Source organism: Vanacampus margaritifer, chromosome 3 (assembly GCF_051991255.1).
Source record: "Vanacampus margaritifer isolate UIUO_Vmar chromosome 3, RoL_Vmar_1.0, whole genome shotgun sequence".
Taxonomy (NCBI): Eukaryota; Metazoa; Chordata; class Actinopteri; order Syngnathiformes; family Syngnathidae; genus Vanacampus; species Vanacampus margaritifer.
The window spans coordinates 23,428,366-23,451,352 of record NC_135434.1 but is presented as its reverse complement, the minus strand read 5'-3'; the positions used below and the strand labels follow the sequence as shown (position 1 = coordinate 23,451,352).

Here is a 22,987-nt window from a genome sequence, read left to right as displayed (position 1 = left end):
CTTTATAGCTGTCATATGGTGCTTGTGGAGTCGCGATGTTAATGGTTCTTGGTGGAGCAGAATTGTCAACAAATCACTCCTCATGGCGGTCGTTTTTTGGCAAATCTCTACTGTTATTTTGTTATTTACGTCACTCTTGTCAAAGTTGTCAAACCCGAATGAGTTCCAGGTGAGGCGGGTGTGTAACGATCCGTACGTAGTATGGCACTCTTGCTAAAATATGTTCATTGTGAAGGTCCAGAAGGAAGACACGTCGTGACACGCTTCCCGCGGCGCCTCCAAAATAAAAGTCACTATACATTTCAGCTGTTAATACACCTTCATTGTGACGAGGTCCAGTGTTTTTCACACCATGTTTTTATTTATTTATTTTTATTTTTTTAACACCATGTTAATACTTGCGCGGGCCACCCAAGAAGATTTCAAGAAAATTTTATAAAGAAAAAAAATATATATATATGGAAAAAAAACGTGTCGCAACCAGATATACCGCATGTAACATTAGTTCGCCATCACTCACTTGTGGTTAGAGGCGACACAAGTAGCAGGACTGAGAATCCCCCCATATTTTGTGGCTATGGGCCTACAGCTTACTGAATTTACGATAATATCTCTCTGACAGTGTCAATCCAAACTCAGCCTTACCTTTTATCCTTTTGTTCAGAATCTTGAAACGCTGAAGACCACATGCACCATGTTGGAGGAGCAAGTCTTGGAACTTGAGACTTTAAATGACGAACTTCTGGAGAAGGAGAGACAGTGGGATGCCTGGAGGGCAACTCTAGAAGATGAGAAGAACCAGGCCGAAAGGAGGACTAGGGAGGTCCAAAGAATGCTGGATAATGAGAAACAGAACAGGTTAATAGAAAACATGCCGGCAGTAATTCACACAATGTATTCTCCTCTTCATATGTATATATATATATATATATATATATATATATATATATATATATATATATATATATATATATTAAGGGTGTCAGATTTATCGTGTTATAATCTTGTTAAGTTGAAGTGGCACCAATTTTTTTAACGCTCGATTAACGACCGTCCTTTATTTGGAAAGCCTCTACTGAAGGGAATTCCAGTTGCTATGCAGCATAAATGTCCACGTCAAAATGACCAAATAGAAATGTATTGTACTGCACTGCAGCTACAATACACAATGTTTAAGTGGCAGAATGTTTGAGTGGGGGAGCCATTTGGACTGTGAAGCACGAACGCCGGTTCTCTGCTTTGAAAGAGCGTACATGAGCCATTAGCAACAAGCTAGGTTGCTCCAGCTCTCCATAAGGTGTCCTTGGGCACTCAAACTCCTGTGAGAGCCGAATGGACGCTGTCTTGTCAATTGGAGTGACTCCAAGCCACTTGATCTTTAGATATGAGGCGTATTTTATTCAGCAACTCCAGAAAATAGCTCTTCACTGTGCTCTTGGTTCGCTTGCAGCAGAGCGCCAGCGTCTGTGGCTTGCAGTAAAGCGGCGTCACTTAAAGCTACTGAACGTAAATATTCCATTTCGAATCGCTACTGCCACTTGCTGACGAAAAATTAAACGGCACATACCGTTCTTCACATACACATTACGTCACATCCGCAGACAGGGCGCGGGAAACTCTAACCCGAATCCAGTCTGAAAATGATTGGCCAGAGGCTTGCAGGAGTACCCATTGTGAACAGCTAAGGTCTTAATTTACTAATTATAATGCATTCCAGTCATAAATGGTCAAATAAAAAGCTTATTGTAAAGTTATTTTGGGGGAAAAAGTTCCATATTGCAGCTTTAATATCAATGCGCATCCAAGAACTTAACAAAAAGAAAAGCTTTCAACATTGTGAAAAGGAGTCACTATAACACAATTCAGCATTAGCAGTAATAAATTACATAATAATGCATATATTTGTGGGGACTGGGGTCAAGTTATGCTTTACAGTTTTTTAAATGTGCAGAATTTCACAGGTTACTCCATGTTAAAAAGCTCTTAACATGAAAAGAAAAATAACCATTGTCTTACAAACACAATTAATCAATGTAGTGACAGAAAAATGACCAATACAAATCAATGTCGCACGTTTTCTTTTACAGTGCAGTACCTATTTTTAATTTAATTTTTTTTAATGAATTGTTATGAAATTACTGAATCAACGACTAAAAAAAATGCAACCACATTTCTATTAGGTTAACATTTATTCCCACTTTTATGTTAACAAGAGTGTGAAAAATTTGAAAAAATATTTTACACTTTATTATAAATTTAGATATAAATTGAGATATAAAATGTGTGATTGATTTGCGATTAATCATGAGTTAATTATTGAAGTCATGCGATTAACTACAATTAAAAATTGTAATCGACTGACAATATATATATATATATATATACAGTATGTATATATATATATATATATATATATATATATATATATATATATATATATATATATATATATATATATATATATAATTGATGTTTTATGCCTATTTTTACCAGTTTGCCTTTAAAACACTGAGAAGCCGAAAGCATATTAAGACTTGTTCAGTGCATCCATTATTTAGAATTTAGAGTTTAATTTGACACAGATCTTCAATAGGCCATGATCTAATATAGTCGCTGTTACATATTCAGAGAGAATAATAAGTGACCTTCTCCACATTGGTAGGTAGTGTTTGCTATTAATGTTGTTGCTTGCCTCCACCTACACTCACTGGATGCAAAAGGCTTATTCTCTCAAGGGATCATCCCTCGGTGTTCTGGATCTCAACAGTATGTACCGTATATAAAAATGTGGGCAAGGCAAGGCGAATTTGCTACACAAATTAAAACACCCTCACACAACCCTGAAAGAAACCTTACAATGTTTATGTCATTTGTGTGGCGGAGTTGGAACGTTAATTGTTAACTTGTTTGTAAATATATCGTAGTTGAATGCAAATTCAAACATAAAGACAAAAAGTCTGCTGTGTCCATCAGACTTCGCGCTGAGCAGCGCAGCTCCGAGTCCCGTCAGACTGTGGAACAGGCCGTGAAGGAGCACAAAGCTGAGATGTTGGCGCTACAGCAGATTCTCAAAGACCAGAAACTCAAAACTGAGAGCCTTGCAGACACTGTGAGTGTTTCTGCACCAAAGCGCAAGTGTTTAACACCCTTCTGTGATTCGCATATGTTGCAATGAGCGCGTCCTCTTTTCTGTCCTCCAGCTGAATGATTTGGAGAAGAATCACGCCATGTTGGAGATGAATACGCGTAGTTTGCAGCAAAAGCTGGAGAGTGAGAGAGATCTGAAACAGCGGCTGTTGGAGGAGGTCCAGTCACTATTTTCACACATTATTATCACAGCTCTTTGATGACATAATAATTTGATTACCATAACATATTCTAACGGCATGCTGGTGGTTTTCTTTCATTTTGCTGCATACAAATAAACAAAAAAACACACATCTTGAAGTCTGTAAAGTGGTACATGTCCAAGCTTATTAACTCATTCACTGCCATTGACGGCTATAGATGTCACATTTTTATAACTATTTCTATTAGTTTAACATTTTTTCCTACTTTTGTTAACAAGTATGAAAACCTAGATTTTTTTTTTATTGTACATTTAGAACAGATACAACATTTGTGATTAATCATGAGTTAACTAGTGAAGTCATGCGATTCGTTATGATTTAAAAAATTAATCGCCTGACGCCCCAAATTATTAATAATCTTTTCTTTTTTTCTTTTCTTTTTTTAAAGAAAAGATTATTAAACATTAGGGGCGTATTTTTTCCTCCGTAATTAATCGCATGACTTTACTAGTTAACTCGCAATTAATCACAAATTTGATATGTGTTCTAAATGTACAATATTTTTTTCTAGGTTTTCACACTCTTGTTAACAAAAGTGGGAAAAAATGCTAAACCAATAGAAATAGTCCAAATGAATTTTTGACATCTATAGCCGTCAATGGCAGTGAATGAGTTAAAAGTATCAGAATGTGATAATGTGTCATCTGTTGTTGTTTTGCAGCAAGAGAAGCTTCAGCAGCAGATGGATGCTCAGAAGGCCCATATCTTTCGTCTGACCCAGGGCCTGCAAGACGCCCTGGACCAGACTGACCTGCTCAAAACTGAGAGAACTGACCTGGAATATCAGCTGGAAAACATCCAGGTGCTGCTACATATACTGGACTGCACACACTTTTACTATACAGTAGATGCATATCATCATATCTACAATATGCTATGCTAATGTGCAGCTATTCCGTCAATTAGACTGGGCACCAGATCCAGCATTTTGAGTTGTATTTCTTTCCTTCTATGTACTTAGCATTTTTTCGCATGGTTATGGTTTTATTATAATTATTGTTTACAGCACAGGTCATTGACGCATTATTACCTGCTTTCTATTGTGTCCTTTTCATCCGAACATCAAAAGCGTACACTCATACATACACTCCATTTGTGGTCTTCGCCCACACTGCATTATTTCTCTGTATGACGCCAAGTATTTGAGGAGAAATTCACGACAATAGTGATGTTCACTTAGCTCCACCTGCAGGCTGTATACTCCCATGAGAAGGTAAAAATGGAGGGGACTATCACCCAGCAGACCAAGCTCATTGACTTCCTCCAAGCCCAGGCCCATGGCGGTTCGAAGAAGAAAAAGGTCAGATGGCATCACTTATTCACTTAACTCGCGTAAATAAATGTGCACTGTATGACCGCTTCGAACCATAGTGTGCTTATTTTATGTTGAGGGGGTGTCAATCTTGTTTTTCGTGGGCCGCATCGCTGTCATCACATGGCATATAAAACACAGTATGACAAAAATGAAAACTTGATACCAACCTCCTTGTTAAGATCATATTTGGTATCGCATTTGGTACTTTGGGAATGAAAATGCTGTTTATGAAAATGTTTAAAATTAACCTTTAAAACAAACAAACAAACGAATATAAACAATGCATATATATACATATATATATATCATTGCTTATATTAATCTTTGAATTAGAATCAACTGTGCTCCTGAGCTCCCAACTTATCTTTAGGTCTGATTGTGTATGCAAAAAAATAATTTAAATGATGAACGCCAAAAACTGGTAATTGCTTGCAGGTGAAATCTGGGGGCAAGGATGGATGAGTCACTTCACGCATAAAATGTCATTAAAACTCCCACTAAAATTCTCTGCACATTCACAATAACTTCACTATTAATCAAAGGCTTGGATAGAACCTTTGCTTCTACTCTGCTCTCATTGGACATGCTCTTTTGCTGCATTTATCCTTCAGGGTATTTTTGGGCGTCGGCGCGAGGACCTGTTGGCTGCCATGGCTGCTCAGGCACAAGCCCAGGCCCAGGGACAAAGTCAGGGCCAGGTCTCGCCTGTGTCCTCCATCCAGCCAGTTCCGCTGCAGTACAGCGACATGAAGATTGCGCTGGACAAAGAGCGAACTCGCTCTTCTGAGCTGGAGGACGCGCTTCAGAAAATGAGAGCAGAATTGCGATCCCTGAGAGAGGAAGGTACAAACACAAAAAGTCCATTCAATCTTTAGGTCATTTCATTCTGTGGCACACTGTTGTCATAGCAACTAGGACTGAAATGATGATTTTCATATTAGCAAGGCCAAAGAGGTGAATCAACATGAAAAAAATAAAAATAAAGCCGCCGGTTTAGTTTTCTGCTCTAAGTTGATAACAATGTTATGATCAAGAAATGATTTCCATGCCAGCACTCCAATACAAGGATCACAGCAGCTCCACAAACCCAGCGACAGCACGGCAACAGATGATGATGTCCGTCAAGTCTCCCGATCACCAGCAAGTTTCACCCAGCCTGGTTCCATCCAACTCGGGCCGCAGGAAGGAGGTCGCAACACCTGAGGGTGAGTGAGGAGATGATGACATCTTCATTCAAGAAGCCAATAACAGACTACAAACGCCATATTCTAAATATAGCGGCCCGCAAATAAAAATCGCACACAAAAGAATGCTCTCTTACAATCCTTTCTCTTTCACACACCTTTCAGAAAGAAGGAGGGTCACTTTTGAAAGTAAGTTCCCCAAACTCTTGGACGGTTCCTGCAGTTTGGTCCCTTATCCCTCGTCTCCTTTTTCCTCACCCATTCCTCAAAATGCCAGATTTTTCAAAGTTGTGCATTTCTACAGCAGGTCAAATGTACGTTTTCAGTTTTGCAGTGCACAGCTTTGGAAATCTGAAGCATCGTTTTCTTGGTTGCTGAAGCTGAGCCTGCGTGAATTGCGGAACTCCACTTACTGTGTTTATCAACCCATTACAATCACCTCCAACACTTAGCAGGATAAACCGGTTGATAAACACTGTAATGCACAATAGTTGTCACATAATGAATTTCAATCTAAAGGTATTATTCAGTCAAATCGCTGTATAATTAATAGTGATAGACCGATGTGTTTTTTCCAGGGCTGATTTGGAGTCGATATTCATTTGCAGTAAAAGAGAAAATATTAGCGTCAACATTTTTTTTAATAAATTACTTTTTCTTTTAATTTAAAACATATAAAAGAATAAACTGCTTTTTTTTAATTAACAAAACTTGCAGGGAGCTTCCAAGGTCATCAATATGTGTTAAGCTAAATTATAACCTAAGCAAGTAAATAATTCTCTAAAATTTACTACAGTAAATAAAGCTTTCCAAAATGTCAACATAATTTCTTAATTTTATTTATTTTATTTTAATAAAAAAAAATGTGTAGGAGGTTCCCACCGTCAGCATCATCTTTTATTAAGTGGAAAATTAAATAAATCTATAAATAAAAAGTTCCCTGCATCTCACTGAGCAACAAATGCATGCAAAATTGCGAACGTAGCTAATTTGAGGTTTTCGTCAAGGTTTGTAAAAAGTTTCAAAAGATCTTTGCAGACAGTAAAAAATTGTCTCTATATGTTCCAAATGTCTTTGCGACAAGTAAAAACTTTCTGTGAACATCCTACAAATCCTGATGAAAACCCTAAATTCGCTTCGTTCGCAAGCATTCACCGCTCAGTGAGATACCAGCTCGGCCTTCAGATTTGTAAAAATGACGATGCAAATATTTGTCAAAATGCCAAATATCCGATTATCGGTCTATCACTAATAATGAAGTCAAAGTTGCATCAAAACTGCAAATGTGGTTGGCTTTATATTGTTGCAAGTACGAGAATCCAAGAAAAGACTTCCAGGTAAAGCAAATTGGAGTCATGTCCTGACCAAGGTATGCAAACTTTGAGGCACCTTTAAAATGATCATATTGACTGCATAATGCCTTTAAATGCATCGGCCAAGAACTCAAGCACAAGGATAAATAAAGCCTTTTAATACTTTAGTATCAGCTTTTAGCTGCTCATGTCCTCGACATCTTTTGAAAGCACTTTTTCCTTGAACTGACTTCATACCTGACCATACGGCATGATGTATTGAAGCTTCGGCAGAACCCGATATAATGAAGCAACCCGCTCTCACTGTGACCCTGCCCTTATTGTATACAGAATATAGCCGGCGAATGAAAGACAGTCAGAGGGAAAGAGAGCGGGAGAGGGTGCACCACCACACCGCTCATCGCTTCACAGTGGGACTCAACATGCGCGCCGCCAAGTGTACCGTTTGCCTGGATACGGTTCACTTTGGTCGACAAGCTGCCACCTGTCTCGGTGAGTGCCACTTATAGTTTTATAGCATTTGTTTGGCCGCCATGTTGGCGCTTCAGAACGGGAGGATTCTCTAGTCTATTCTACTCGAGATAAACATTCAATAAGCACATAACAAAAGAATGTGTCGACCTCCAACATGGCGGCGTGTAATGTCATAGGAAAACTACACCCTTAAAACTGCTGCTGCGCCAAAAGTAATGCAAATTGGGCAAAATGGCTGACCCAGCGCTGGGTCTAAAAGGGACTGTGCCAATGCTGGGTTATTCATACCCAGTGTATTGGGTTGAGCAACAAGGTTATTTCACAAAAACTAATGAAAACTAAACCTGGGGGGAAAAAACTTTGTCATCAACGAAATAAAGTGAAAATGCTTTTAAAAAGAAGAAGAAAGAAAAGTAACAAACTACATCATATGTTTACTACAACTAACAATAATTTTAATGTTCTTTGTTTATGTCTTTTTCAATTAATATCATAGATGGGCTTTGGTGTGTTTATTTAGGTATTTCTGTATGTCCGTCCAGAAGAAGAAATGTCAAACAGTCATTTGAGAATTGTAGATTATTCTGTTACACAATATTCTGTAACCTTTTTTTTATATTGCACGCCACAAAAACTCCATACACTCTAAAAAGAGACTCGTTGAACCAACTTAATTGAATTGCTTAAGTTAAGATTAAGATTAATATATTTAGTTAAATTAACTTTAGTGATTACATTTAATGACCTCATATTTAATTAAGCTTAATATATTAACTTGGATAGTCTTAATTCAATCATGTGTTACCACTTGAAGCAATTTAATTCAGTTGGTCAACAATTCTCTTATTAGAGCGTATATGAGCAGGGTAAAAACAAAAATCAATTCTAAAACTAAACTAAAACTAGGCATTTTCGAGATATTTTTTTTTATACAAAAAACAGCTATAAAAAAATAATTAAAATAACTGAATAAAAAAAAGTCAAAACAAATTAAAATCTAACTATAACAAAAAAAAATCTAAATGATCATATCCCTGCCAAGCACAATGGGTTAAGGTTTTTATCCAACAAGAAGTATAAACTACCCATACTGATGAATTAAAGCTACCAAGAAATTAGTTACCAGTCTATCAGTACAGCTGTAGTCTGCAAACTAGGGGTGGGAATCTTTCAATGTCTCACGATTCGATTTGATTCCAATTTTTGGGTGTGCGATTCGATTCAGAATAGATTTTCGATTAAGAGCGATTTTTGATTCAAAAGGATTTGATTGACAATGATTTTTGCTTCAATTTATAGATGTTCAAGGAATCGTAATGATCTACTCCAGTCTGACTCACTAATGCTAATTAGCGCGTTACTCACGGCACTTTATCACTCAAGAGAACGGATCCACGCTGGGAAAAAAAAACTTTTATTGGAATAACTTGATCGTGACTTTTTCCTTCTACTCTCTAATGTGACTACAACTTAACAGTGTATCAGACCGCGTGGAACCATACTGCCCCTAAGTGGCCAAATCGGATACAACATGAACAGCGCTCCCAATAAAGGCACACACAAACAGGGAAGACAGTATAAAATAATTTAAATGAATTGATTTTGGGACATTTAAAATGCATTCTGAATCGTACTAAATGAGAATCATAATTCTTATGAGAATCGATTTTTTTGGCACACCCCTACCTGTTTTGTTTTGAACTTAGTACACTACTGTCAGTAAAGGTGACCATCATTAGCGCTTCAGCCTGCCCAAATCCAAACTTCAATCCGAGCTGTTGTGTCAATCTAATGAACCCAATCTTGGGGAATGATAACTCAATCTGCTTAAAAAGTCCAACTCCACACCTACACAGCCAAGTAGGTCAAGAAAACATGTTAGCATTTTTGAGCGTGTAGCTTGTCTTTCCCTATTGCAATGTGACTGTCCAAGAACATTTGTCCATATAGTGTAAACTACTATCCTATTTATAAATGAGAAATTGAAACCACAGGCAGTAAGATGTAGAATAGTTCATTTGAGTATCTTCTCTGTCCACTGTTGACATTTAACATTTTCAATTTATATTTTTACTGTTTTTGAATTTAGTTATAGGTATATAGATGTGATATAAATACGTGTAGTTAAATGAATAACAATGTGATAATGATTTTGTGAACTACATTTGAACTTCTTACTCCCCACCATCTCTTGAGATAAGAATGTGTATGTTTTAAAAGTTGTCAAAGTCTCATGTCATTAGTCATTTGGTCGTAAAAACTGAAGGTCCAAGGTCAAAGCCTTTCTACATCATTTCTCAGAAGCTGGTGGGAAGCTGAGATGGACATGTCAGTATCTTGTGCCTGCTTATTTTCAACACTATCTCTCTGCAAACGTAAGAGGCGGCGAGAACCTTTTCTACTAGTATAAAGATACTGGGTGTTTCTATATTCTACACACTGGGAGCTTAACATCACTTTTCGAATGTAAGCTTTTTTCCTGTGTCTTAAGAGCTCTTAATAAATCCTTGCAAAGGAAACTTCTTCATGAGGTCTCAATTCTGATTTATTTGAACACGCAAAAGATTACACTTAATAAAGCAATCAAATAAAGCCTTCACCACAAAAAAAATGTTTTAGAGTATTTAGTAACTATCAGTATGTGTATTCTGCCTGTTTTTATAAATTACTGTATTGACCTCATAATGTTCTGTATAATTATTCCTGAGTGTCTCTTATCACTATTACACAATGCTCTGCACTTTATGTTGAGGAGCCCCAACTTTGTATGCCAATGCAATGTTTGTGATATTTTCCCTCCCTCAGAATGTCACGCTCTGTGCCATCCAAAATGCTCCCCGTGCCTTCCAGCGACGTGTGGCATGTCGAGCGACTGCTCTCTGCATCTGTCCGAGGGCTCGTGTCGGGAAAAGGGCAACTCTTCGGGCCAGCCGCTCAAAGACGCCAGCGGACACATGCACCTGGAGGGATGGATGAAGCAGCCCAGGTTAATTATGGTCTCTCACTCACTTAGAGGATAGGGTAAGGGTTTGTAGTGAATGCCGTGTATGGTTTACGTGGATGGAGGTGCTGAATAAAAAGAAAAATGGAACAAATGAATGGATCCTCTTAACTAATAGAAATGCTTCCATTTGAAGCTACTAGCCCTAATGCTAGCAAATAACTTAATGAAGATTATTTTTTTTTTGTCTTAAAATAAGCTGTTTGACAAATGCCAGCCATCCGGTATGTGTGAGAAAGGTGTTAACTCATTCACTGCCATAAATTCATTTAAAAAAAAGAAAAAATTAGGGGTGACAGGCGATTAAAATGTTTTAATCGTAAAATATCGCATGACTTCACTAGTCGTCACGATTAATCACAAATTTTATGTCGGTTCTAAATGTACAATAAAAAAATTCTTCATACTCACATACATACAAAAAAGTTTTCATACTCTTGTTAACAGTGGAAAAAAATGTTGAACTAATAGAAATAGTTAAAATTATTTTTTTAATTTTATAACCGTCAATGGCAGTGAATGAATTAAAAAAAAGATTTTTAAAAATTCGGGCGTCAAGCGATTACATTTTTTAATCGTTTATTAATCGCATGACTTTACTAGTTAACTCACAATTAATGAAAATTTGTATATCTATTCTAAATGTACAATAAATAAAATCTAAGTTTTTATACACGTATTAACAAAAGTGGAAAAAAAAGTTAAACTATTAGAAATAGTTCAAATGAATTTTTGACGTTAATAGCAGTGAATGAGTGTCCTGTTTTCACATGAAAGCTTTGTGCTACTGCTTTTGCAGAAATGGAAAGCGAGGTCAAGGCTGGGAAAGGAAATATGTGGTGCTTGACGGGACTAAAGTGTCCATCTACGAGATCGAACCCAGAGAAGGTTACTTGAGCGCTCACTTGATCACGACTTAGCTTTTGAGAGCTGATGACTTTCTTTCATTGTGTTTGAGTCTGGCCTGGCACCTTTTTGTTTGAACTCAGATTCAATTAAGCCACTGGAGGAGTACGACTTGTGCATGTCTGATGGAGAGGTCGAAGTTCACGGAGCGGTCGGGGCCACCGAGCTACCCAACACAGCCAAATCAGGTATGATGTAATTCTTCACATAAATAACAAGAACTATTGATTATTGGTTGAACTTGTGTTTTTTGGAGATCAGATGTTCCTTATGTGCTGAAGCTGGAGTCTCGATGTCACGCCCCTTGCTGGCCTGGACAGTCCATTTACTTCATGGCTCCCAGTTTCCCAGACAAGCAGCGCTGGGTGGCGGTGATGGAATCTGTTGTCGCTGCGGGGCGAGTCTCACGGGAGAAGGCTGAGGCGGACGCAGTGAGTATCCCGGCACTTTGCTGACTTGTTCAAAAAAAGAAGAAGAAGCTGATAGCGGACTCTTTTCTGGATGTAATCAGTTCAACAGGGATTATTCACGAGTGAATTTGCGCTCTAGTTTTGAACATTTTGTCGTTTTCTATAACCTCCTGTTTCACATGTCGTTAATTGTCATCTTTTCCGTCTCTCTATCTCTCCTTCACTCTTTTTCGTTCTTTGTCTTTTACAACCCTGTTTGTTGCGTTTCCATCCTGCTTCATTATATGTCCGCTATATGGGCGTGTTTTGTTGATTTTGCTGGATTCTACCCATTTCATTGAGTATCTTTGCACACATAGGCTGCTGTGTCCAAAAGACAAATGGTTCTGTCTCCTCTGGTCCAGGTAAAAAAAAAAGTACAGACACAAGACTTCCTGACATTCACACTTCCTTTCCTTTCTGATTCACAGTGATGCACCAGCCTATCATTCTGTTGGTTCATGTTAGCTAACCCACCCCCACTCCCACCTGCCCCACTGAGACCCCCACACGCTCACTGTTGTCTGACTGCAGCACTAACATTTCCTTTGAAAACCACATCGTTATGATCCAATGGAAACATATTTTTATTTATCATTATTATTTTTACTAAGGTGCTCCTGAGTTGAGAATTTACCCGAATTTCACTCCCTACACTCTCATGTTGCATGTTGATGATCACATTTTGTTACAGTGACTTTTTAGGGGAAGTCAACCCCAAAACTTTCTTAAGAATAATATGTTCTATGTGGCCTAACTAGTCTAAACACGGTATCCTGGTTAATACTATGTTTGTGGAATAAGTGTTAAGCAGCAAAGTCCACCTGTTTTTATCCATCTGAGTGGGAAGCCATTTTGCCACTTGCTGCCAACTAAAAATGACATCACAGTTGTTCAGGGCTCAGGTAATGACCAATAATAGCTCACCTGTTTTCCGAAGTTAAGCCATGATTGGCCGTTACCTGAGCTATGAGCAACTATGATGTCATTTTCGGTCGACATCAAGTGACAAAATGGCCGCCCCCTGAGCGGGAAAAAAAAGCTGGTGGCTTAACTCATATTCTGCAATATTAGCAAGAAGTTTTTTGGGGTTGACTAATTATTTTTTCGGGCACACTCGTCAAGTGTTGGCGAATCAGATAATCTATCAAATATCTTGGCAATCCTTTACATTCTATCCAGTAATTAAGCTGGAAAAAATTCTAGCACGACGAAGAAAAGTGAGAGAATGAAAGTTTAGCTGGTTTGAAACTCGAGCAAACTCAAGATCCTGCTTAAACTGTATCCACCAGCTAGCCACTAGCTAGCTAGCTAGCCCGAGTGGCCTCCAGGTTGACGGCTAGCCCAGGTTGCCACCAGGGTTTCAGCCCCCCCTCCTTCGGGCTGTTGCCGATTGCTCAGTAAATGTAGATTCAGATCCTTGTGTTGGTTTTTCATTGTTAACTAACTAGTGCGGTCTGAGCTCTTGTCAAACACGTTTCCATTAACTACAAGTTGCCACAATGTGAAAGAAATGCAATCAAGTCAAGTGTATGTATAGGTGTAATTTATACAGCCTGCTTTTTAAATGACATCCTCATACTGTTCCTCTTTGTGATTGATAAAATAGAGGTACAATTTTTGCTTTACAATCAAACCTCCAGGTATAATAAAGATTACGTAGCCTACTCGGAGAAAATGTAAATAGCAGTTTTGTTGTAACTAGGGTGACCAGAAGTCCCGTATTGGCTCAGACAACCTCATTTTTTGTCCAGATATTACGCAGGTCCTATCCCTGTGTCCTGTTTTTTGCTATGTGTATGTCAATCACACAGTTGTCATACCAATTCATACTATTAAATTCCTTCCTATGTACTTACGAATTTACGTTTGCGTTCTCATTCGCATCCTCCTCTAATTGGTAGCGTTTAAGAATCGCCGGGCAGACAACGCAAGCTGAGCTTTTTTTTTTTATATTGTTTCCAATATACCATATACCATATCCAATATTTCCAATGTTACAATATGTGACCGACGTGGAGTAAATGGCACAGCCAGCCACCATTAGTTTCCAGGACCAAGCAAAAAAGGTTCGATAATGGTGAGTGCATTGCTTTGTTAATCATTGTTGAACAGTCAAACAAGATAGCATTTTAGCATTAGCCATTAATGGACATGTCAGCCAAGTTCCGCACGTTGCCGTAGACTGACTAGTGATGAAATGTCATGTATATTTTATAGCGTCCCTAGGGTGACCAACCTTCCTGCTTAGTGTGGCACACACGGCGTTTGAAGCTCAATTCACGTCTCCAATTAATAATAATAATAATAATAATAATAATAATAATAATAATAATAACAACAACAACTTGAAAGCCTTTCCTTGGTAGTCAGTCTGTGAGTCGCTCACAAAAAGTCCCCTTCATGGCCGCCGTACTGTTGTAAACCACAGAACCGCTGAACCAACATAGTTGCTTTTTCGTTGTTGACCCAGTTCTGCTCAAAACTTACAATCAAAAGACTTTTTCCATTGAAGCTACTCCGGCATAACTAGGATGTTGTGATGACGCCAAAAAACAACAACAAAACGAGACCATCACACGGGATTGTTTGTTAGCCTCAAGTTGCTATCTTCAGCTAGCCTGTCTAATAATACACGAGCAACAACTGCACGCTAAAGATGAGTCGTAGCTGGTCTGAGGACAACGCACAGCAACATCTCAAGACACTGTTATGTAAAAACTTCACTTGTGATACGGCATCCCAAGTCACATTCAAGTGGCGAGTGATATATTTTTAATCTGGCAAACTATGTCTTCACACGATCAGTGGCACTGTTTAGGGACGGCAATAAGTAAACAAAACATTCTAAATTGAGCTAGTGCATTGCATAAATGTCACTACAGTGTATATATTGTAATAATTGTGTTATCCTGTAAAGCATTAATATTAATGTGTTCAAATTTAATGCGTTTGTTTTAAGGATTTTAGAATGAATCATGGCCACGAATGCAGTTGTACAGTATAAAAATGCATAATATGAAATCATCACAAAACTTATGGGCCACCACTGCAAATTATTTTGTTATTACACACAAACATGTGCAGAGTGTGACATTTTCTGATAATACTTGCACTCCTGGTCTAAACATAACTTGACATTTTTAGTAATTAAGATGTAAATGTATATTTATGGTGTATGATGTGTAGACACTTGTACAAAAAATATAAGTCATACAAGTCAATTTACGTGTGCACCCCTAGATTTTCTTCCTGTGCTCTTAAAATTTTATGTTAGGGTTTACCGTGCTTCTCGCCCAAAAAATAAATGTTAGTCTGCAGCCCTGATATATGTAGTAGAAATGGGTAAACCACTATCAACGAGTCTGTTCTCGGGGAGGGGCCGCCGCATCGCTGAGGAGTGTCCCATATTGTCCCTCAGAAACATACCCCTTGTCCCCCCTTGAGTTTTTTGGTCACCCTAGTTGTAACTCTCAGTTTGAATCTTTGTGTAGGGCGATTGCATCGAGCCAGTATTTGTACAGTAAAAAGTCTACTGTGAACTGCATGTGACTCCTGACCTGTCCTCACTTCCACACCCTCCTGCAGGCGTCACGTTATTTCCATTGTGTCTGAGCGCGTGTCGTTGACCGCCAACGTCTTCTTGATTTTAGAAGCTCCTAGGAAACTCTCTTCTGAAGCTGGAAGGAGACGACAGGCTTGATATCAACTGCACCCTTCCGCTCACGGATCAGGTACCTTAATTGTCACATACACGGTTACACGTTGCGGAATCAAACCTGGCGTGGTGACGGCATGCGCTTGCAGATCGTCCTGGTGGGCTCGGAGGAAGGTCTGTACGCGCTCAATGTGATCAAGAACTCCCTGACTCACATTCCTGGCCTGGGATCAGTCTTTCAGATCCACATCATCAAGGAGATGGAGAGACTGCTGATGATTGTTGGTGCGAGTCGGCCCTCTGCTAACAGCTGCATCCATTAGCAAGCGGCACTCGCTCATTAAACTGCATCAGTCGGCACGTAACACGGAGATGTGTGCTGCAGGGGACGAGAGAGCCTTGTGCCTGGTGGAGATCAAGCGAGTGAAGCAGTCTTTGAGCCAGTGCCACCTGCCCAGCCAGTCCGAGCTGGCGCCGTACATCTTTGAGACGGTGAAAGGATGCCATCTGTTTGCCGCCGGCAGAGTACGTCTTCGCTCCGATAACGGCAGCGTACGTTGGCGGCGCGTGACCGGGCGTGCGTTTGTGTTGTCTTCGCAGATAGACAACGGCTCCTGCATTTGTGCTGCCATGCCCAACAAGATCACCATTCTACGCTACAATGACAATCTCAGCAAATACTGCATTCGGAAGGTGATCAAGAAAACTATTTTCCTCATTATTGAAAAAATGGAGAATGTGTTGTGGCACAAATGCCTTGCTCATATTTTGTGGTGACACTGTAAAATGATGACATTTACTCCCCCCCCCCCCCACAAAAAAAATGTCTTCATGTCTCAGGAAATTGAAACTCTGGAGCCTTGCAGCTGCATCCACCTGACGAGCTACAGCATCATCCTTGGCACCAACAAGTTCTATGAGATTGAGATGAAGCAGTTTGTACTGGAAGGTGTGCTCATCATCACTCGTCATCCTCTTCTTCACACGTCCGCATTTAACTCATTCACTGCCATTGACGGCTATAGACGTCAAAAATTCATTTGAACTATTTCTATTAGTTTAACTTTTTTTTCACTTTTGTTAAGAAGATTTTGAAAACCTAGGGGGAAAAATTATTGTACATTTAGAACAGATATAAAAATTTGTGATTAATCGTGAGTTAACTAGTGAAGTCATGCGATTAATTACAATTAAAAATTGTAATCGCCTGACGCCCCTAATTTTTAATAACTTTTTATTTTTTTAATCGTCAGGCGATTAAAATTTTTAATTGTAATTAATCACATGACTTCACTAGTTAACTCAAGATTATTCATGTATTTTATGTTTTAAATTTAATTTTTTTCTAGGTTTTCATACTCTTGTTAACAAAAGTGGAAAAAAAGTTAAACTAATAGAAATAGCTCAAATTAATTTTTGACGTCTATAGCCGTTAATGGCAATGAATGAGTTAATCGCATGACTTCACTAGTTAACTCACGATTAATCACACATTTTACATCTGTTCTAAATGTACAATAAAAAAATCTAGGTTTTCATACTCTTGTTAACAAAAGTGGGGGGAAAATGTTAAACTAATAGAAATAGTTCAAATGAATATTTGACGTTTATAGCCGTCAATGGCAGTGAATGAGGTGAACAAAATTAAGAATGAAAGGGGGAAATAAATGATTGTCTTTGCCTCTCCCTGAAACGTGGGCTTCCTGCTCTTGCTGAGCAGGCTGCCAGAGTAGATGGTGGAGAAAACAGACTTTATTGGTTAACGGCCTTTACTGTCAAAATATGAGTTCAAACAGGCCACAGTCATCACCATGGAAACCAGACAATCCAAAGCTACGAGCACACAAGAAATCTCTTAGCCCCAAAAATAAATGGCTTTCTTTTTGTGTATTGTTAATTCATCACAAGTCAGAGCTCAATTCTGTTTCCGATTATTCTTGAAACCTTTTAAAAATGGCATGTAGAAAGGCAAATATGGAGATGGTATTGAAGCCATCGTGCCGTGTATGTTCTACGGCAGAGTTCCTGGACAAGAACGACATGTCGCTGGCCTCAGCCGTGTTTGCCGCCTCATCTCACAGCTTCCCCATCGCCATCATGCAGGTGGCCAGCAGCATGCAGAAGGAGGAGTACCTGCTGTGTTTTCATGGTGAGGCCCCGCCCACACGTGGCAACAGAAACCTACATCAAACATTTTTCAAGTGTGGGAACGCGGCCCTCTTAATTAATCATTACTGATACCTTGCACAAATAAAAGGAATAGAACAACAAGAAATAATCCAAAAAGTCAGCAAAATTGGAGCAAATCATAAACTTTAGGAATCCATTGCGTAGTTTAAAACTGTAATTTTTAGGGCTGGTTATTGATTCTAATTTCCTCAATCAATTTTATTTAGATTTGCCCCCCCGATTCGATTCACTTCAATTCAATCCGATATTGATTGAATATAGAACTTCAATTCTTCTTAAATATCAAAGACATGATTTAAAACGTCACAAACATTAAATTCCCAATCAAATTTGACGCCGCCAGTAACTGGTTAAATTATTTACTTTATTATTAAATGCACAAACATTGACATCAGCAAGGATGAGATGAAAAATATTTTCATAATTCTTATTGAATAATTGTAAATATAAATTGAAAAAATTCTGAATTGTCATAAAGTGCAATAAAAAAAAAGGCCTTTAAAATTATGACTCAATATCAGGCTTGAAAAGGAAATCTGGATTATTACATTTTTTAAACCCAGCCCTAATGACTTTTCATGGGGTTGGACGTGAACCTAAACTTCTGCATCGGAAACTCCTGAGTGCACATGTGTTGGTCTTGCAGAGTTTGGCGTGTTTGTGGACACGTACGGACGAAGGAGCCGCACTGACGACATCAAGTGGAGTCGCCTGCCTTTGTCCTTTGGTGAATATTACGCTGCACAAATAAGCCACGTGATTGTTATTATCTATGGTAATAACTAGGGGTGTGCCAAAAAATCGATTCTCATTTAGTACAATTCGGAATCGATTTTAAATGTCCCAAAATCGATTTTATTTCAATTATTTTATACTGTCTTGACTTGCCTGTGTGTGCGCCTTCATTTGGAGCGCTGTTCATGTTGTACCCAGTTTGGCCACTTAGGGGCAGTGTGGTTCCACACGGTCTAATACACTGTTAAGTTGTAGCCACTTTAGAGAGTAGAAGGAAAAAGTCACAATCAAGTTATTCCAATAAAAGTTGTTTTTTTGCAGTAGTGTGGAGCCGTTCTTTTGAATGATAAAAGTGCAGTGAGTAGCGCACTAATTAGCATTAGCGAGTCAGACTGGAGTAGATCATTACAATTCCTTGCACATCCATAGATTGGAGCAAAAATCATTGTCAATCAAATCATTTTGAAGCAAAAATCGTTCTTAATCGAAAATCGATTCCGAATCGAATCGCAGTCACAAAAATCTGAATCGACATTCAAAGATTGCCACCCCTAGTGATAACGGCAATTGTGCGTGTTGTGTTGTGCAGCCTACAGAGAACCTTACCTGTTTGTCACCTACTTCAACTCGCTGGACGTCATCGAGGTTCAGGGTCACGCCGCTTTGGGGTGAGCCTCACTGGCGACAGGATGCCATTGATGAGCATGAGCTACAAGTTGATGTTGTTTGCAGTCCTTCAGTGCTGGCCCACCTGGACATCCCCAGCCCTCGTTACCTGGGCCCAGCCATCTCCTCCGGAGCCATTTATCTGGCGTCGTCCTACCAGAACAAACTGCGGGTCATCTGCTGCAAGGGCAGCCTGATCCGAGAGTCCGGGGAGCTGCAGAGGACCGGCTCCAGCAGAGGGTCAGCGCATCCTCACTCGTCTGGTGACATTTTGCTCTGGCGCGCTTGTAATGAGTAAACACACATTTTTTTTGTCTTGCTGACCGTTTAAGCAGGAAGGCCCGTCTTATGCAAGTAAGTCAGCCCTCCTATTATGTACTGCTGAGGCAATGGCGGTATGGATTTGGTTACCATGACAACTAGGAGCAGATCTTGGAGCGGCTGCACTTGGAGCCCTGGATAAAAAATTTAAAACAAAAAAAGACTGTGAATCGCGAAGCACACGTGATAAAGGCAGCATAGATTAGAATTTCCCTCAGGGGGTCGGCACCACGCCACCAAATTGTACTTGCCAATTACTGTGCAGACGTGTTCAGTATATGTAGCAAGTACAGAAGATATGGACAAACACAAAAACACTCCCACGCTACCCACAACGCAGAGCAAGCGAATATGTCGCTTATCAGAAGCACAACTTTCATCTGCTCACAAAACTCAAGGCATATCTTGTGCATAGACACCACTTTAATTATTATTATTTATATGAATTTAGTTCTGTCAGTGTAATTAATCACACAATTTTCCATAATTAATCGCAATGAATCACGATTAATCGCATTTTCCTACTTGTTTTTTCAAAGCTTGAAACAGATATTTTACTCTAGTAAAATTTGTGAATGAACTCATTCACTGCCATTGACGGCTATTGACGTCAAAAATTAATTTGAACTATTTCTAATAGTTTAATTTTTTTTCCACTTTTGTTAAACAGCGTATGAAAACCTAGAATTTTTTTTATTGTACATTTAGAACATATACAAAATTTATGATTAATCGTGAGGTAACTATTGAAGTCATGCGATTAATTAATATTAAAATGTTTAAATCGCCTGAAAAAGAAAAGATTATTAAAAATTAGGAGCGTCAGGCGATTAAATTACATTTTTTAATCGTAATTAATTGCATGACTTCACTAGTTAACTCACGATTAATCACAAATGTTATATCTGTTCTAAATGTACAATAAAAAAAATTCTAGGTTTTCATACTCTTAACAAAAGTGGATTTTTTTAAAACTAATAGAAATAGTAAAAATGAATATTTGACATCTATAACCGTCAATGGCAGTGAATGAGTTAATGTCAAATAATCAAATCGAAAGTATATTTACAATCAAAGATTGTTCTAATAGCTTTCTTTGATCCTTGAATAGAACTGCAAGGCCCCATGGAGGTAACTTGAGCAGAGAATTTTGTTCTGAGACGATACGCTGAAAGTGTACAAATTTTACGATTTGAATTTGGCTCTGAAAAGTGCAAAAAATGACTTCTCCAACAAGTAAGTCAGAAAGTCAAACTATCTATAGTCCATGTTTATTCATCTTCTAACCAGTGGCTCCTCCAAGTTTGGTTGCACAGCTGATCTGAATATATAACTGGATAGCCGATAGGCCAAGACTTTTGAAGCAACGAGGCCGCCATATTGCTCCTCCCAAGAAACCTTCTCGGCATACGATCCCATACATTTACAGTATCGAAATTGGAGAACATTTGAGACAGTACTTAGTAAAAACAGCATGATTTATGATGTTTTAAATTTGTTAAACATAAACAAGAGGACTTCAGATATTTTACAACTTGCCTTAAATACATGTATAAATTATATGCTTAATAATGTTTACAGGAGGAAACGTGTATATTTGTATTAAAGAATTATAACTGTATTCAACAAAATATGCCAAATCTAATATTGGGGTTTAAGGAACTGAACAATAAAAAAAGGGGGTCTTTAAAGCAGCACATACCGTCCACTTGTTAATTAATTATATTTTTTTTTACTGTAAAAAATAGTGAGCACCCCGGCACAAACCCGCCACCCCGCCGTTATACAAAGAGCCTAACGAGTTGTATACGTCTCATCCGTACGTACACCGTATAGTTTATACATTAGTCTGCTCACGAGATGAGAGGAGCAAGATGGCCGCCCTGTGACTTGCACGGCCATCTATGGGCGTTAGTTAAACGCTTTCATTTTGACAGCCCTGTTATTATTATTTAGGAGTATCAGGGGAATATAATTTTTAACTGTGATTACTCGCATGACTTCAATAGTTAACTCATGATTAATCAAAAATGTTATGTCTATTCTAAATGTACAGTAAAATATTTGTTCCTAAGTTTCAACTCTTGTTAACATAAATGTGAAAAACAATGTTAAACTAATAAATAAAATATGGCTGTATCTTTGTCATTGATCCAGTAATTTCATAATAATTCATCAAATTGAGTTAAAATTCAGAAGATGTACTGTACTGTAAAAAAGGAGTGTGATATTGACTTGGGTTAAAAATCATTTTTCTGCCACTAGATGGCATAATTGCATTTGTAAGACGTTGATGACAGCTCAGTGCATTTTTCTTTTCATATTTATAAGAGCTATCTAATCGCTAACTTGAAGTAACTTGTGCACATTTTTACAATTGTAAAATACAGCTTGACCCTAACCTCCACAAATATGTGCATTATTATTAAATGTATTACTGCTAAATTTTTACTTGGACGTGTCTGTTGTGCTGCGACTGGAACAGGCTTTCCAATTAGGGGCTAAGGGGGTCATTATTTATTATTATTATTATGAATAATGTTATTAGTAGTAGTAGTAGTTTTAATTGAGCCGCCATTGCAATTTACCCACATGGGGCTATTGCTTGAAAGTGGCGCTGGATCTTTAGCGTTCTAGTCTGACTGTCCCGCAACAGTAGAATGTTGTGGGTAAAAGCAGATGTCTGACGCCCCTTGGCGACGTTTCTTTCCCCTTGCAGGAGTCCCAGCAAGCGAGGCCCTCCCACCTACTCGGAGCACATCACCAAGCGCTTGACGTCGGGTCCCGGGAGTCACGACGGTCTGCATCGAGAGCCCAGCACCCCGCACCGCTACCGAGAGGGCCGCACTGAGTTCCGGCGGGACAAGTCTCCCGCCCGCCCCTTGGACAGGGAGAAGTCACCCGGCAGGGTGCTGGACAGCCGCAGGGAGAGATCTCCGGCACGATTCGGGGACAACAATCGACTCATGGCCGGGTCTGTGCGGACGCAGCTGGCTCCCGTTAACAAGGTCCGCTTGTTATCTCGTGTATTTATTTGTTATAGTGGACACCAGGATAATATGGCTGCAATGTGTTGGAAGCTTGCCAAGCTAATATGCAGCATTTTTAACATCAACATCATGCAAATCAACTTGCGATTGTGATTGGTTAACTAGGATCCAATCATGAACCAGAAGTGTTGACATCATCTAAATTATGCGCAATTATGTCATGTCCATTCCACAGCCAACACAGGTGATTCATATCATCAGCTAATCAGCAATCTCTGGAGAAGGCTGATAACGATCTCCACCTGTGTTGGCTGTGGGAGGCATGGAAAACAGGCTGGATACCGGTCCCTGAGGACCAGGGTTGGGGACCTCTGATCTATGGGTCTGAAGGGGTTTCAAAATAATCGCCTTTCATTTTTTCACATTTTTCAGGAA

General features: G+C 38.9%; 1 protein-coding gene across 8 annotated transcripts in view; it reads left to right on the top strand.

Annotated features, from left to right (window-relative positions):
- citb (citron rho-interacting serine/threonine kinase b) overlaps positions 1 to 22,987 on the top strand; it is a 56,207-nt gene that overhangs the window by 31,711 nt on the left and 1,509 nt on the right. The window contains exons 17-41 of one of the 8 annotated variants that reach the window (XM_077560287.1): positions 665 to 858; positions 2,974 to 3,109; positions 3,201 to 3,305; positions 4,012 to 4,152; positions 4,531 to 4,650; positions 5,277 to 5,508; positions 5,718 to 5,870; positions 6,015 to 6,038; positions 7,493 to 7,654; positions 10,442 to 10,622; positions 11,437 to 11,525; positions 11,627 to 11,731; positions 11,805 to 11,974; positions 12,313 to 12,357; positions 15,646 to 15,726; positions 15,800 to 15,935; positions 16,036 to 16,175; positions 16,251 to 16,343; positions 16,491 to 16,599; positions 17,671 to 17,799; positions 18,487 to 18,567; positions 19,165 to 19,243; positions 19,308 to 19,481; positions 19,577 to 19,595; positions 22,282 to 22,564. In XM_077560287.1, the coding sequence (XP_077416413.1) occupies positions 665 to 858; positions 2,974 to 3,109; positions 3,201 to 3,305; positions 4,012 to 4,152; positions 4,531 to 4,650; positions 5,277 to 5,508; positions 5,718 to 5,870; positions 6,015 to 6,038; positions 7,493 to 7,654; positions 10,442 to 10,622; positions 11,437 to 11,525; positions 11,627 to 11,731; positions 11,805 to 11,974; positions 12,313 to 12,357; positions 15,646 to 15,726; positions 15,800 to 15,935; positions 16,036 to 16,175; positions 16,251 to 16,343; positions 16,491 to 16,599; positions 17,671 to 17,799; positions 18,487 to 18,567; positions 19,165 to 19,243; positions 19,308 to 19,481; positions 19,577 to 19,595; positions 22,282 to 22,413 (3,030 nt within the window). In that variant the 3' untranslated portion in view covers positions 22,414 to 22,564. Of the gene's footprint in view, positions 1 to 664; positions 859 to 2,973; positions 3,110 to 3,200; positions 3,306 to 4,011; positions 4,153 to 4,530; positions 4,651 to 5,276; positions 5,509 to 5,717; positions 5,871 to 6,014; positions 6,039 to 7,492; positions 7,655 to 10,441; positions 10,623 to 11,436; positions 11,526 to 11,626; positions 11,732 to 11,804; positions 11,975 to 12,312; positions 12,358 to 15,645; positions 15,727 to 15,799; positions 15,936 to 16,035; positions 16,176 to 16,250; positions 16,344 to 16,490; positions 16,600 to 17,670; positions 17,800 to 18,486; positions 18,568 to 19,164; positions 19,244 to 19,307; positions 19,482 to 19,576; positions 19,596 to 22,281; positions 22,571 to 22,987 lie in introns of those variants that run through there. The other 7 variants (XM_077560281.1, XM_077560280.1, XM_077560284.1 and 4 more) reach the window with 7 other exon arrangements.